Source organism: Natrix helvetica (genome assembly GCF_964273705.1).
Source record: "Natrix helvetica genome assembly, chromosome: 5".
In the NCBI taxonomy this organism is placed as follows: domain Eukaryota; kingdom Metazoa; phylum Chordata; class Lepidosauria; order Squamata; family Natricidae; genus Natrix; species Natrix helvetica.
This window is the reverse complement of record NC_138551.1, coordinates 13,392,014-13,408,383: the sequence shown is the minus strand read 5'-3', so window position 1 is coordinate 13,408,383 and position 16,370 is coordinate 13,392,014. Positions and strand designations below refer to the sequence as shown.

The window sequence follows — 16,370 nt, the reverse complement described above, 5'->3', positions numbered from 1 at the left end:
GGAGCCAATCAGGTAGGGCCTCCAAGGTGAATGTTACTATTAGGAAGAGTGAAATTGATGCTCAGGTAGCTGATTTAAGAATTCCCGAAAAGGTATTTCTTCATGTGTTTTAGTGTTTGAGATTTACTCAAGGAACAGGACATTCCTTCCTTCCTTCCTTCCTTCCTTCCTTCCTTCCTTCCTTCCTTCCTTCCTTTCTTTTCTTCTTTTTCTTTCCCTCTTCATTCTCCTTTCTTCTTCCTCTCCCTCTTTCCTTATTTTTCCTTCCTTGCTCTCTTCCCATCTTCCCTTCTTTTTCTTTGTTTTTCCTCTTTCCCTTTCTCCTTTCCTCTCCCTTCTTACATTCTCAAATGCAACATTTCTCTTTTTGTTTTATTTTTAGTTTGTTTTGCTAGCCCTCTGCCAGCAAAAAGGAACTCAGGAGGGCCGCAAATGGTCTGAGCTCCATTTTTGCTGGCAGAGGCACTATGGTCTGGTCCTTTTCTGTTTCCAGGGTGGCCTCGCGGGCCAGTTCTAAGCACCCCACAGGCCAGATCTGGCCCGCAGGCCGTGAGTTTGACACCCCTAAGCTAGAGGAACATCTATTCCATTAAACCAAATGCCATCCTTTCCACATTCAACCTAGGAAAAAAGACACTCATATCCACCTAATTGTCACTTTATTCCCAATTTTAAAGAAGCAGTCTCAGAGCCAGTGATGTCACTGACATGGATGAAGAAATAGTGATACTTTCCCAAATATTAGTATCGGCAATCAGGGGTCGTTTTCACATACTTTCCCTACTGGTTCGCAAATGTGTGCACGTCCATGCATGCGCCCAGCCTTCCGTGCATGTGTTTTGCTCAAAAAACATCCCTAAATAGAACAAAAAAGGGCCTGGGCAGGTGGGTGGGGGCGGGGCGGGGCGGGGCAGGGCGGGCCCACCCATGATTTCCACTACTGGTTCAGGCAAACTGGTCTAAACTGGCAGAATGCCACCTCTGCCGGCAATCCACAAAAGTCAACACAAGGTCTTTTCTTCTCCTTTGATCACACCATCTTCCGGTGCCTAAATGCTGAACACTACGGCTCATTTTTGCCTCTTGCAGTCACTCTGGCAGAAGAATGCATTTTGACCTTCATGAATGAAGGAGTGAGTATTAAGACCTGCTAATCTTCCTTTAGCCGCAGTGTCAGTTTTTGCAAGAACTTCATTCATTCATACTGAAATATCTCTCTTACGGACTTCAGTTGGTTTACGCTTGGCATCAGAGAGGAATAAATCTCTGCTTTGCTATTGCTCTGGGAGGAAGACTGTTGCGACTGGTTCTTCCGTTGTTTTATATTCTTCTCCAGATTCTTCTCTGAATTCGGTTTTTTTTTTTTAATTTAACTGCCTAAAAGTGTCTCATTAGCTGGAGACTGAGCTTGATTGATTAAGATTCGAGGAGACAAAATTGCATTTTGGTTTACTTACAGTCTCTAAATCCAGTTTGTGCCTCAAACAGGAAGTATGAGAGTGAATATGAATGAATAACACTTCCTGTTTTCATAAGCTTTCTGTAATACTGAAAAGGCATTAATACAGTCAACGTACTAGATTGGGGTAGGATGTTTCCCTCAGACATATTCCTTGCATTATCACGATTCTTGCCTCACCTGATTTGCATGGGGGATTATTTTTAGAAGCTAGAAAATAAAATCAAAGGGCAGAAATGTCTCTGAGGTCTTCTAGTCTAAGCACCCCCCTGTTCAAAGCAGGTTACACCATAGCAATAGCACTTAGACGTATGTACTGCTTTACAGTGCTTTACAGCCCTCTCTAAGGGGTTTTACAGAATCAGCATATTGCCCCCAACAATCTGGGTCCTCATTTTACCCACCTCAGAAGGATGGAAGGCTGAGTCAACCTTGAGCCCGGTGAGATTTAAACTGCCAGATTGCAGGCAGCCAGCAGTCAGCAGAAGTAGCCTGCAGTACTGCACTCTAACCAGTGGTGGGATTCAAATAATTTAACAACCGGTTCTCTGCCCTAATGATTTCTTCCAAACTGCTCAGAAAGTTAACAACTGAAGTAGTGCAAACTGCCTGAATCCCACCACTGACTCTAACCACTGCGCCACCATGGCTCATCCATCCCAGTCAAATGGTTGTCCAGTCTATTCTTGAAAACCTCCAATGATAGAGCACTCACAGCCCCAAGAGGCAAGCTATTCCATTGATAAATTATTCTCACTGTCAGAAAATTTATCTTTATTTCTAGGTTGGATTTTTCTTTACCAAACTTCTACCTATAACTCCTTGGCCTGCCCTCTGGTGCTTTGGAGAATAACTCAATCCCCTCTTCTCTGTGTGACTGCCCCTCAAATACTGAAAGACAGTTGACATGTCACCCCCCCCATCTCGAATCCTTCTGTTTGATAGAGTAGCTAGATATACCAAGCTCCCTCAAACTTTCATCACATGATTTAACCTCCAGATTCTTCACCATCTTTGTTACTCTTCTCTGCACACTTTCTAGGGTCTCAGCAGCTTTCTTTTGTATTGTAATGACCAGAACTGTGCACAGTATTCCAAGTGTGATGTCACTAGTGTGTTATAAAGCAGTTGTCAGGATGGAATTCGCGTATGCTTCCTGTGAATATTACCGCCTTTCAACTTGCCAAAGAACTGTTGGGAGGGAAGGGGAAGAGGGAATGCAGAGGCTCCAGACTTCAACCATGAGAGCCAAGCACCCACCAAAGACACAGTTGCAGGTGTTGGCCAAGACATGAACTGCTCTCAAAACAAAAGAACAATTCATAATTAGACAATGTGACGTGTCCAGTGAGAGGAGTGGAGAACTCTATTCTTTAACTATGCAGGGTTGCGTGGGAAAAGTTAGACCTGGTTTTGCATTCTTCAGTGCTGAAATGATATGCTCAATAAAGTTTTGCTTTTCGGATTTCAAAGTTCCTGAAAGTGTCTACGTTTGTTGGGTTCGTTAGTCAGACCGTTGACAGCAGTATTATCGCTTCTTCTGATTTTAATGATATCCTTCTGTTGATGCAGCCCAGGATTTTTGGCAACTGCAGCACATTGCTGGTTCATACTTTAGCTGTGGTCCACCTATTTAAATATACTGTTCTTTCCAACATGCTATTTCAATAAATATATCTCTCAGTAGTTCACATTCATGGATGTTTTTTGATTGGCCATGCCCACCGTGGCAGCCATTTTGTTGACAGGCAGGTTTCCCTAGAGCAACCATTTTGAGCCTCATGTTCTCAACATTCTAGATAAGCTCTCTCAAAAGGGGTTTTGTATTTTGACCTAGAATGGTTATTTAAGCTAAGCAGATGTGAACTGCAACACTTTTGATGAGAACAGATATCAAAACTCCATTTAAGAGCAGACTTTGGAGAAGGAAGATATATGGGCAGCAAAATTCTAATACCCTTTTTGGTCAATCTAAGTAAATTAAGAATTGTGTTATTTAAGTAATGTACTTTCAGTTTCTACACATAATGTATCATTAGAACTGCCAACATTTTGCACTATTGCCTTGACGACTCCAAAAGCCCAGATAAAAGGTATGTCTACCATTGAAATCACTTCCTGAAATGAAATATGTACATGGGACATGTTGTGTGTGTGGTTCCTACACTGGGTAGTCATGATATCTAATGACTATAGAAAGTATAGTCCAACACATTCTGAGGATAATTGTTAGGAAAGGAGGTATTAGCAATTCTTCATAACACTATCATTTTCAGAAAAATTTAAAAAATGATATTTAGTTTTAACTATAGTTAACATGACAGATGTGATTGGCGTGGTGGCCTAATGGTGAAGACATTCGCCTCCCATTCGGAAGGTTGAAGGCTCGATCCTAGGTAGTGGCAGATATTTTACTCCCAAGGGGCAAAGAAAAAAAATATGCTATGAACTCCATATGGTGTCAGGAAGGGCATTCGGCCAGTAAATTCTCAGCTCCACCCAGTCGCCACAACACTATCCCAAATTAAGGTATTACAGGGTCATAAAAAGGAAGTTAAAATGAGAGGTGTCAGTTAACATCATGCTTGAAATGAAAGGCTTTTGTTCATCTCAGAATGCACTATATTTCTCTTTTTTTCATTTGTCTTTTTCCATCCATACAGTGTTCTTATATACCCAAGTGTGGAAAGAACTTTGAAGAGTCTTTGTCCTTTGTGAATGTCGTCATGGAAAACTTCAAGAAGTACCAACACTTTACCTGTTTCTGTGACCCAGAAGGCATTCAAAAGAATGTGTTGCTAACCAAACTTTACAGTTCCAATGTGCTGTTCCATTCACTCTTTTGGCCAACATGTATGATGATAGGTGGACTTGTCATTGTTGCCATGGTCAAGTTGACCCAATACCTGTCTCTTCTTTGTGAAAGGATCCAACGGATCAACAGATAGGAGCAACCACTAGCTTCTAGGATTTGACTTACCGCTGAAATACTGTTGTTTTTTTTCCATTCTTCACCAAAGAACCTTAAGTTTGTAATGTTTCTGTTCTAAGTTCTTTATATTTTTATGAAGTAGAGCAATAACGAAAAAGGCTGTTCTATATGCAACTGTGATGATACTCTTATGCAGACAATGAGAGAGGGAATTATGGTTTGCGTTGGCCATCTATATGATCTTGATTTATGCTGCAACTTAGTTATTTTTCTTCTCTTCTTCTTCTTCTTCTTCCTCTTCCTCCTCTTTTTCCTTTTTCTACAGCCAAAACAGGGCTCAGTGTGATCCTTTGCCAAGCCTTGTTAATAATTGAATTATCATCTCAGCACAAATCTGTTTTGGAAGGTTCTCCAGCCTGGTCACATGCCTTCATGTAGACCATTTAAGTTCCACTTAGGTATTGGGAAGGGGAGGAAAAAATTGGAGGGGGGGATGGCAAAAGGTAAGAACTCCACTTGTTTACCGGAACTGAAATTAAGATGGACGATTTGACACAGAAATCTTTAGCAGGTACAGAATATTACAAACACGGGGGAAAGCCAAAAACACACATTGCTGAACCACCCAAGCCCACATCTAATGGAGCATAAATAATCTCATTTAAATTCCACTGAAATGAAGAAAAAGTTTTGTAATGAATTACCGTATTTTTCAGAGTATAAGATGCACCTTTTTCCTTCAAAAAAGAGGGTGAAAATCTGGGTGCATCTTATACACTGAATGCAGCATTTTTTTGCCTCACGAAACCCTACCCCCTTTGCAAAAATGGCCATGCATAACTTTTAGGAGGCTTATAGAGTGCTCCTGGGGGTCTGGGGAGGGCAAAAATGAGTGAAAACAGGCTGGTTTTTGCTTGTTTTTGCCTCCCTCCAGCCCCCAGGAGCATTCTATAAGCCTCCTAAAGGCTATGCATGCCCTTTTTTTGATTAAAAACGGGCGGTTTTTGCTCATTTTTTGAGGCCCCCAGCCCCCAGGAGCACTCTACAAGCCTCCTAAAGGCCATGAATGGCCTTTTTTGACAAAAAATTTTGGGAGGTCTGCAGAGTGCAAAAACTTTTCTTTTAATTTGCCTCTTCAAAATCTTGGTGTGTCTTATACTCCGAAAAATAGGGTATTTTATTGGCATATGAGCACAACTTTAATTGTGGGAGGATTCAAATTTTTGGATTAAGGCAATAGCATTTATGTTGACTTCATACTCAGGGTTAAGCTTTCCTTTCTGGCATTTTACATATCCACTGAAAGCTTTATTTATTTGCAGTATCTTTTACTCATGGATTATTATCTACCAAAGCTATCGCCAAAAAAGAGGGGGGCGGGAGGGAAATCCAAGATCTATAAAATTTGTCAACTATTTTTCATTTTCTATTCCAGTCTGAGCCCCGTTGGCAGTGATGGGACCAGATAACCTCTTGCGTTCAAGTTTATTATGCATATTTTTCTTGCATTTACTACCATATCACTGTAAAAGAAAAATTTAAAAGAAAGAAAATCACACAGGTGTTGTTGTTTTTTTTCATTTTTTACTTCCAACTGTTTTCGATTTTTTTTTAATGGGACATTTCAAAAAAAAAAACTAGACAACAAGATAAAAAATATATTCTATCTAGTGATGTATTGTAGTATGGCTATGTTACGTTTTATTATTTTCTTTATTAGCTGGAAAGTGAGCAGTACTCTTCTTGTATTTCACAGTGTCCGAATCTGGGTATAACCATCACAAAGAAAAGATTTGGAGAGAGATGGCTTAGATCAGGGGTGTCCAAACTTGGGAACTTTAAGACTTGTGGACTTCAACTCCCAGAATTCCCCAGCCAGCATGGCTGGCTGGGGAATTCTGGGAGTTGAAGTCCACAAGTCTTAAAGTTCCCAAGTTTGGACACCCCTGGCCTTAGATGCAATTAGAGTGGGCTTTGCAGTTTGAATAAGCTTAGGTGGTATTGTATTTATCTTGGAGGGAAATTCCTCTATGGCCTTGAGAGGCCAAGACTATAGAAAACGGTATGTACAGTAGGGTAATGCTACTCCTGGTAAAGATTATTTCTTCTTAGTCATTTCAGAACAATTTTCCCCTAATAGCATTTTGGGGGGAAAAATACTTTAAACAAACTTCTATACACCCTGAAGGGGAACCAAATTAGAAGCATGCATAGGCCAGCCTTATATTGTGGAGAAGCTAGATTATTCTCCAGAAGATAACAACCTTTAAGGCTGTCTACATAGGTTGAGAGATTGCAAGTGGTCATATTTAATTTTATTTTCACCGTCCGTGTTTTGTTAGTTTGATTGATACATGTTCCACTTTTCTGCTCTGGCAAGACCTCGAGATGTATTGAGCCCCACAATCGATTGCTATATAAGAATAGCAAGGAGGTCAAGAAACTTTGGACAGCTTGCAGCAACACTGAAAATATTAAAACAAGTGTAGGAGGAAAGAGGATAAACCTGACCTGAGTAAAATGTGGGTAATATATGAGTAAGAAGCATTGCATTAATACTTGGTTGAGCAAAAGTGCACAGTGGAATGAAGATAGATTATTAGCGGAGCGAACGTTATTCTGTGTATAGTGGTACCTTGGTACTCAACTGCTTCAGAACTCATCAAATTTGGTAATTGACGCATTTTGACACGAAAATGTCCTGATACTCAGTATTTGTTTGGTATTCAATGTGATGCAACAGGAAGTAGGGGACAGTCGAAGAAGACGGACAGGAGGTAGGCCATGCTGGGAAGGTCATTTACATAGGAAAAGGGACAGATCGGAAGTCCTTCCTAGCTGAAACAAAGGGTCATGCGCAGGGGTTGAATGCTACCAGTTCACCCGAACCTGTAGTAAAAAAAATGCTACCAGTTTAGGTGAACCAGTATTTCTGATGATCAGCTGTGATGCTCGATTTATATTAGCTAGAAAGCAGGATTTCCTGCTTTCTAGGTAATCTAAATTGCGTGGCATAGTGGATTCCACCCTCCCCCCCCCCATTGTTCTACTTACCTTTGCAGGCGCATTTGATAGCAGGCTCTGCCCACCCACCCAGAGGTCATCACATTCATTTTTGATGCTCTGCAGATGTGCAGACCACTTCGCTCACATTTGCGAACCAGTAGCGAAGGTAAGTAGATTTCACCCCGATCATGTGATGCGTACGTCACATGGTTTGTTTGATACTCATCCTTTCTAGTATTCATCGTGCCTTCTGGAATCAATTAAGGACAAATACTGAGGTGCCACTGTAATTTGAAAATGATAAGGTGGGAAAAGGTTTATTTGGGATCCAGTAGATTATCATGAGGATTAAAAAGGTTGAGGCCATAAAGAGCACAAATATATATTTTCTATCCATCTCTCCTCTGTCTAATTACCAAGAATCACAGTTTACTTAAATTATATCTATAAGGACAGTCTTAGCAGTTTCTGGTATTGAATTCAGCTCCAAAGGTGGAATATAAGTTATCTGTTGATCACTCTCTAGCACTCTACAGATTTTTAACAACAACAACAATTATTTAAAAATGTTTTGAAAGTATAATTGTTTCCTTTTTTTTTCAAAAGGAGAAAGCACATTGGATTTGCCGGGCTCATCCATTAGCTGAGTAATTCTTTATTCCCCGTTATGTAATGTCAACAACTTTTATGGTGTTACAAGATTCCATGAAATGTGCACGTGTTGTCTGAGCTATAGAAGTCTGCAGCAGTGAAACTAATCTTTGATCTTGTAACCCATAATGCAACTTTTTTTTCCTCAGGCAATTAAATTCCTGGGTGTGTAATCAGGACTTCAAAACAGTGTGATTTGGTACTCAATTAAACCTTTGCGATTTCAACCCGCTTGGCTCTCAGTAATGGCTTCTTCTCCTCCAAAATATCCTATTTGATCAGATTTGTTTTCAATTTCTTTTAGCACACACACACACACACACACACACCACAAATTAATCTTCCATCACAGCATATTGACAGGGGTGGGATTCTCTGCCCGGTTGCTGGATGGGCGTGGCCTACTCAGCCTTCTGCACCACAGCGGGAGGCGTGTTTTCCCTCCTGAGGCTCCGGAGGCTTTAAACAGCCTCCCCCAGGCTCTGGAGGCCCTCCGGAAGCCAGAAATGGACCCATTTCTGGACTTCTGGAACTTCCGGAAGGCCCATTTTTACCCTCCCAGAGCCTCCATGCGGGCCCTGCACTTACCTGGAATCCAAAAATGGGCCTTGTGTAGACTCCGGGAAGGGAAGGGGTGGGGTGGGCAGGGCCAGCCAGTCCTTACAACTATCAATTCGACGAACCAGATGTAAAATTAGCACCTGGCTTGCCCGAACCGGTCCGAACTGGCTGAATCCCATCCCTGTATATCAACCTGGTTGCTGAATTTGTTCATTATTCTAGTTTTACATAAATCATTGAACATGAGCGGAGTAGAATCTGTCCACACAACATAGTGAACCCCACCCCCAAAAGTAGCTACTGGTGAGAATGCATCTGCTAATTCTTTAATCCTGTCTCCTCCACATCTACAAACTCTGGTGTGAAAGATTTTTAAACAAGGGATAAATGGTTTCAGATCCTCAATAGATAGCCAGCACTACATTTCATTTTTTTTTCCATTAAGAATGTACTTACTAAGAGAGGAGAAATGGCTCCATGCTTATAGCTTGTCATCTGGAAAGCTGATAGCCTGGGTTCAAGAACCAAGCACCACGTGACAGGATGAGCTCCTGTTATTTGCTCCAGCTCAGCAGTTGGTAGCCATCATACATCTGACTGTCAGCCCAGAAACAAGACAGTGAGCTCCAATTCAGTTCAATACTTTATTTGTTTGCACCTAATGGACAGAATCTTGCCCAACTAAAGCAGTAACTTTCTAAAGTGTTAGGTGGTTCGTGAGAGGTTCTAGGGTGTGGCTACCCTAAATCCCTTTCCCTTGTCTCATCCATCTTGGGACTGTGCATTCTCATAATCCAGCCCTCTTTCTGGGAAGGCTCTAGATCAGCTGTCACCAACTGGTGGTCCATGGACCACTGATTTATTTATTTATTTTTTATTTATTTATTTCTTCGAATTTCTAGACCGCCCCCTCTCCCGAAAAGGACTCGGGGCGGTGATGGTCTGCAAGAAAATTTTGGTGGTCTGCAGAAATTGTTTTGCGTTTTTTTATATTGCACTAAATCAGGGATCCTCAAACTACAGCCCCTGGGCTGGATACGGCCTGCCGAAGCAATTATTCTTGCTCGCTGATGGGATGGGGTCCTTCAGGCATTTAGCTTGGCTGCCTGTTTAGTAGCTCCAGCCCTTCCCTCCCTCCCTCCCTCCCTCCCTCCCTGGGATTCCAGGCGCTTCAGTGAGCAGTACACGAAAATTCAGCTGGGGTCCTCGAAAGGCAGTTTTCAGGGGGACTATTTAGCGCCTGGGCTGGTTACAAGACATACATTCATTCTTGGCCGTATTTGAATTTCCTAGCTGCAATGAACAGCAAACCTAGGGTTGACCCCGGGCGCTTCTTTTCACTAACAGGCAGCAAAGCTAAGTGCCCGAAGGACCCCATCCCGTCACTAATTCACATTAGTGGTCCACAGGATTTAAAATTATGAATTTAGTGGTCCCTGAGGTCCGAAGGGTTGGTGACTCCTGCTCTGGATTATCAAAAATCTTTCCCCCCCCCCTTCACTTTTGCAGGCGTACATTCCATCACACTGACTCAAACCATCAAGGACCTGACATGAAGAGGAGGTCATGTGTTAAATCTTGGGGTGGTGGTAGTGATGCGATCTGGAGTTCCAGAAGGTTAACATCAGTCTCTTGTCATGATATATCACTCTTTGATTACTACATGGAGGGAGGACCTGTTTAATTAGAGGGCCCAGCATCTGATGAACCAGCTGGGTTTCAGAAGGAGCTTGGGTTTGTTCCTTTGGTTTTGATGCACAGTTTGATTGAGGCTTTGTTTGCCACCTGGAATACAAGAGTACCAGCAAATGAGATTGCGCTTGTATAGGACCTCTCCACCGAAGGAGCCCGGGAAGCTCTTTGATTTTCAGTAGGTGGCTTGACAGCAGACGAAACACCTGGAGTGCAATTGCAGGAAAAAGGATTGCTTTGGGATAACAACAGCAGCAAAACGTAATTACTTTTCTACTCTTTTCATGACCATGTGACTGGCTAGCAGCCCTGTTCCATACGGCATTATTCCTCTTGGGGAGGAGTGAGGCAATATCTGCAGGGCATATAATATCATAAGGATATACCATGAAATCAGTGGTAGGTTTCAAAAATTTTTAGAACCTCTTCTGTAGGTGTGGCCCGCTTTGTGGGAGTGGCTTGCCAGCCATGTGACTGGGTGGGAGTGGCTTGCCGGCCATGTGACCAGGTGGGAGTGGTTTGCTGGCCATGTGACCAGGTGGGAGTGGCTTGCCTGCCATGTGACTGGGTGGGCGTGGCCAGCTTGAAAATGTGGTGAAACTCACTTAACAATGCTCTTGCTTAGCAACCAAAATGTTGGCTCAGAAACTCTGGCATTTGAAGCACGCAAGTCATAAAGCTGTCAAGTTACAAGACCCTTGCACCCCTAACCCTTTAGAAAAAAAAACCCTAGGGGTGTTCAAAATTGACAGCTTTGACTTGTGGACTTCAACCCCCAGAATTCCTCCTCCAGTCATGTTAGCTCAGGAACTCTGGCATTGAAGTGTGCAAGTCTTAAAGCTGTCAAGTTACAAGACTCTTGCACCCCTAGCCCTTTAGAAAAAAACGCCGGGGGTGTTCAAAATTGACAGCTTTGACTTGTGGACTTCAACTCCCAGAATTCCTCCTCTCGCTCTTCATCTTGATGATGTGCAGACGGCAGGGGGGTGGGAGCTGGAACCGTTTCTAAACGGCACAGTAGATTTGTGGAACCTCTTCTATAGAAGAGGTTAGAACTGGCAGGAACCCACCCCTGCGTGAAATTATGATTAAATTTCATAGTTTGCATCACTTACCCAATGGCAGTGTGAATGTGTGATATAGCAATAGCAATTAGCACTTTATTATTATATTATTATATTATATTATATTATATTACATTACATTACATTACATTACATTACATTACATTACATTACATTACATTACATTACTGTACTGTACTGTACTGTACTGTACTGCACTATACTATATGTACTATACTATACTATACTATACTATACTATACTATACTATACTATACTATACTATACTATACTATATCATTGCATTGCATTGCATTGCATTGCATTGCATTGCATTGCATTACATTACATTACATTACATTACATTACATTACATTACATTACATTACATTATATTATATTGACTTACTTCACAGTGCTTTACATCCCTCTTTAAGTGGTTTACAGAGTCAGCCTATTGCTCCCCAAGAATACAGCTCCTCATTTTACTGACCTCAGAAGGATGGACATCTGAGTCAACTTTGAGCTGTTTGGAATGGAACTCCTGGAAGTCAGCAGAATTAGCCTGCAATATTGCATTCTAACCACTGTGCCATCATGGCTCCTAGAGACATCCCTTATCTCCCTTCTCCTATTCCCACCAAGTATCAGGTCGAGTATCAATATTTTTGATAAGCATTTTGTCTCCAAAAGCCACCCCAAAGTTCAGAACCTGGTCATGAAATGGTCCTTCACTATCAACCCTAACAGCATGATCTTTTAAAGAGAAATATGATGGCATAGAGTTCTCATGCTTTTCATTAATATATAATAAAGGTGAGACACTCACCCTTGAAAAGCAAACATTGAGTCATTTAAACTATTGATTATTGAACATAGCATGGCAATGAATTCTACAATTTTGGAGGTACATACAATCCTCTTCGCATTTTCACTCATAACCCAAGTTGGTCCCAAGGCCATATGTTCTCCATTCTCACACCTGGATGCAGCAACTAGTTGCTTCCTATTTCTTGTATGGAAAGTTCAACATCATCATCTCCTTTTAATGACCCCAAAATCCCTTGTGGGGTGGAGTCTGGGCACCTGAATGGAGTAGAGTGTTTACTGGCCAGATGCCCTTCCTGTTGTCAAGGAGGAGTTTTATTCAGATATTGTGCCCAGAGAGAAATATCTGTCTCTACCTAGGATTGAACTTACAGCCTCCTGATTGTGAGGCAAGAGCTCCACCTCTAGGCCACCGCAACACTCAAGGGAAGTTCAACATGTGACCGTTCAAAAGTTGTTGGCTGCTATAGAACCACAGCGTATATCTCTCCAAAGAGAGAGATGCAACGTTGTGTGAAAGCCATACACATAAAGACATTGCTTCTCCAGGTAGTAACATTCAATAAATGGATGCTTGTAATGACAGATGGCTTCATTAAAGAGACTTCAGCAGGAAATGACCAGAAGATTCAGCACACTCACCTATTAAACATTTTGGCTAACAAATGCATGAACAAGACTCAGATGAAGAAACTCTTGGGGATACATACAGAGAAGGAGCAAAGAGAAGGGCAAACTAAGGAAATTGCTTTTTCCAGTCCTTGTGCAACAGTTCCATATAACTATGGAGTTTGTTGTCCTTGGAGATAGCCCTGGGCAGCAATTTCATGGAGGACTATGGGCTATCAAAAGCACTTACTCTTGATGATGGTTGCTAAAACTTGAATCAGAGCTATTAGAAATGTGGATTATTATAGCTAGGCTGCAAATATCCACACAACCACTAGATCAGGGGTGTCAAACTCATTTCATCACGACATCATCACATGACGTATCAGGACTTTTTTCTCCTTCGCTAAACCGGGTGGGGGCTGGGCCAGCACATGACACATATGGGCCACAAGCTACAAGTTTGATAGAAGCCCTGCACTAGATGGAAGGAATTAGCTAAAGTTGTATCTCTTTGGTGCTATCTAGTTATTCTGTAGTGGGCTTCAGTAGGCAAGAACGAGACCAGCATAGTTGCATTTATTGACTCAAAAATGGAACTGAGGAACTGCAGACAAATGCCTGTTATTTATACTCTAGGCCCACAGGGCCTTAACCAAACATAGAACTAGAAAAAGCCCAGCCAAATATAAATGTTCTAAATTTTCCTCCAGAACAGTTAGGGTCATCTAAAGTTTAGTTTCACTTCAGTACAGTTAACAGTTAACAGGATCATCTAAAGTTTAGTTTCACTTTAGCACAGTTAACAGTTAGGGTCATCTAAAGGTTAGTTTCACTTTAGCACAGTTAACAGTTAGGGACATCTAAAGGTTAGTTTCACTTTAGCACAGTTAACAGTTAGGGTCATCTAAAGGTTAGTTTCACTTTAGCACAGTTAACAGTTAGGGACATCTAAAGGTTAGTTTCACTTTAGCACAGTTAACAGTTAGGGTCATCTAAAGGTTAGTTTCACTTTAGCAGTTAACACAACTATATACATTCAGTACATAACACTAGTAGTAAACAAAGCACTATACAAAGCAAAGTAGAAGAGGGCTATCATTCTCTTCTCCATATTTTTAAAAGTTCTTCAGAACTTCATTTGGCCAGGACACAGGGAAATAAGATTATATTCATGATCTGGAAGAAAAGCAGAAGGACATGGTTTCAGATTAGCAGTCTCTTTTTTAAAAGGAATGATAAGAGTGATAAAAAAGAAGAGAAACTGAGTGAATCCATACTTCTTTCCCTAAAGCCCTATGCTCCTTGTAGTTTGTAGGTTACGAGGTTGCTGAAAAGTCAATGCTATTGAATTCACACTTCCAGCATGAGTAACTTCACACAAACCTTTTTTAGCAAGACAGAAGACTTATTCTAAAAATTCTTCTTGTGTCCTTTCTTTCTTTAAGGCCAAAATAGGGAGATATATATATTTTTTCCTCTTTTCTTTTCCAAAGTGAATTCTTAATTTCCTTCTGCAAACATCTGAACACCTTAATTTCCTCCTGCAAACATCTGAACATCTTAATTTCCTCTTGCAAACATCTTCAGGTCTCAAGGAAAAAATAGTGACAGCGAAAGGGAGCAGAATGGAAATAATAATAGAATCTTACTGCTCAGGCTTGCTTCCAAGTAGAGAACTGAGCAAATAGCTAAAGAGGGAAGGGTGGGGAGAGAAAAGAGATTTGGCCCAATTGTTTTATGAGTTGGAACAACAATGCATAGAGAAAGCATAAAAACCTAATCTCACCTCTGCTGTTGAAGCTATTCCTTTGGGTTGAGGGGGAAGAAGCTAATAATGTTTGTTAAATGTATGTGAGCATGAGTGTATATAACAATATTGATTTTACTGTACAATAACAATAGCTATTGATTTGCTGTAACAGTAATTATACCACTACAACTTTGGTAGAGATTCTATTGTTCTTCAGTGCAGAGAAACAATAACTATATGGCTGCCCAGAACTGTTCATAAGGGACCAAAGGCCTGTTGAAAGGGAAGGCATTTAAACTTTATTTAATTGATTCAAATCTCAGGGTTTTTGATCGTTTGCTTGCTTGCTTGGTTGCTTTAAGCAACAACAACACACACATTCTCTGCAATTTGGAAAACCTTAATTTTCTGGGAAGGTGTTATGGTTCTCTTGAGTGTTGAGGTTTCGTCTTCCGGATCTTCAAGAAACAGGACAAGAACTGCAAGAGAGAAATTTATCTAATTGATTGCATCCTTAGGTCTCATCCCATGGGAAAGCACAAATCATTCTAGGAAATAAGTCTTGCATATGTTTGGCTGCCATTGATCAAGCCTTTATCATTTGTATGAACTCTTTGTTGTGATCCCTGCTTATAGACAATGATTATTGTCTATAAGCAGGGATGTGGCTATCCAGCATCTTCTTAAAGACTCCCCAACACTGGAAGTCTTTAAGAAGATGCTGGATAGCCATTTGTCTGCATTGGTATAGGGTTTCCTGCCTAGGCAGGGGGTTGGACGAGAAGACCTCCAAGGTCCCTTCCAAATCTGCTAATGTACTGTATTGTATGAAATGCGGTGACATCTCTGTTACAAATGATTTGGTAACAGAAAAGTGAAGACAATGGTTCAATCTCATTTCAACTTTACTGGAAATAAAACAAGAAAGCCTACAGCTTATAGTTCCGTGATGGCGAGCCTATGGCACGCGTGCCAGAGGTGGGAGGCAGAGCCCTGTCTGCTGGCACACACGCCATCGCCCCAGGTCAGATCTCCGTGGCATTTCTTTCATGAGCTTCTCTTTCCCTGCAAACAACGAAACAAAAGCTCATGAATGAAAAAGATCTCACCTCTTGCCACGCTGCCGGTGTTCGGATGCCCCGCCTTCTGCCAGCCAGCTGGTCTTTGGGTCACGCTGCACATGTGTGCATGTCCATGCATGTCTGTGCATGTCTGCATTTGTGTGCTTGCTGTCCGTTCAGTTTGGGCATGTACGGGCATGCAGTTTGGGCACTCGGTGTCTAAAAGGTCCCTGCTATGGTTGATTCTCTTGAATTCTTGGAGTTTTGCCCAAGTCCTTGTTTGCCTAGAAGTGTAAAAAGTGATATATTTGGAGGGAAAGGGAAATAGGGTTTATAATGAAAAATAACACACCTGTTCTTCTTATCAGAAGTAATGGGTTTTCCACAAGGTCACAACACTTCCTTCAATCTCTCAGCAGAAGCTGAAATTCTAGTCAGGGTGGCTGGAGTGAGTGAAATGGAAGAGTTAACGGTTCCCATCAGCCTGGAAAAAATCAGTTTCAATTGTTCCAGCTTGAATTAATTCATTTACTCCATCCTTATTTTGATGCCCCTCCATTCTTTCCACTAATGGGGGGGGGGAAATGATCACATTTTGTAACGGCATCTAGAATGCTTCATCCACAAAAGCACGCAGCTCAAAATGTTTACGGGCCAACATATTGAAAACAACATTTGACGTGTAAATGTCAAGCATAATCAGCTCTCCTGTCACTAGCCAGCAAAGAAGGGGAAAAATATGCAGCTGCTAAAA

At 41.4% G+C, this 16,370-nt stretch overlaps 2 protein-coding genes across 6 annotated transcripts in view; one reads left to right on the top strand and one right to left on the bottom strand.

Moving 5' to 3' along the window:
* KCNMB2 (potassium calcium-activated channel subfamily M regulatory beta subunit 2) overlaps positions 1-5,473 on the top strand; it is a 372,211-nt gene extending 366,738 nt beyond the window's left edge. For all 5 annotated transcript variants that reach the window (XM_081954243.1, XM_081954244.1, XM_081954242.1 and 2 more), the window contains one exon: positions 4,123-5,473. In XM_081954243.1, the coding sequence (XP_081810369.1) occupies positions 4,123-4,407 (285 nt within the window). In that variant the 3' untranslated portion in view covers positions 4,408-5,473. The remainder of the gene's footprint in view (positions 1-4,122) is intronic.
* Positions 1-16,370, bottom strand: part of ZMAT3 (zinc finger matrin-type 3) — a 161,445-nt gene that overhangs the window by 57,094 nt on the left and 87,981 nt on the right. The gene's annotated exons all lie outside the window — the stretch shown is intronic.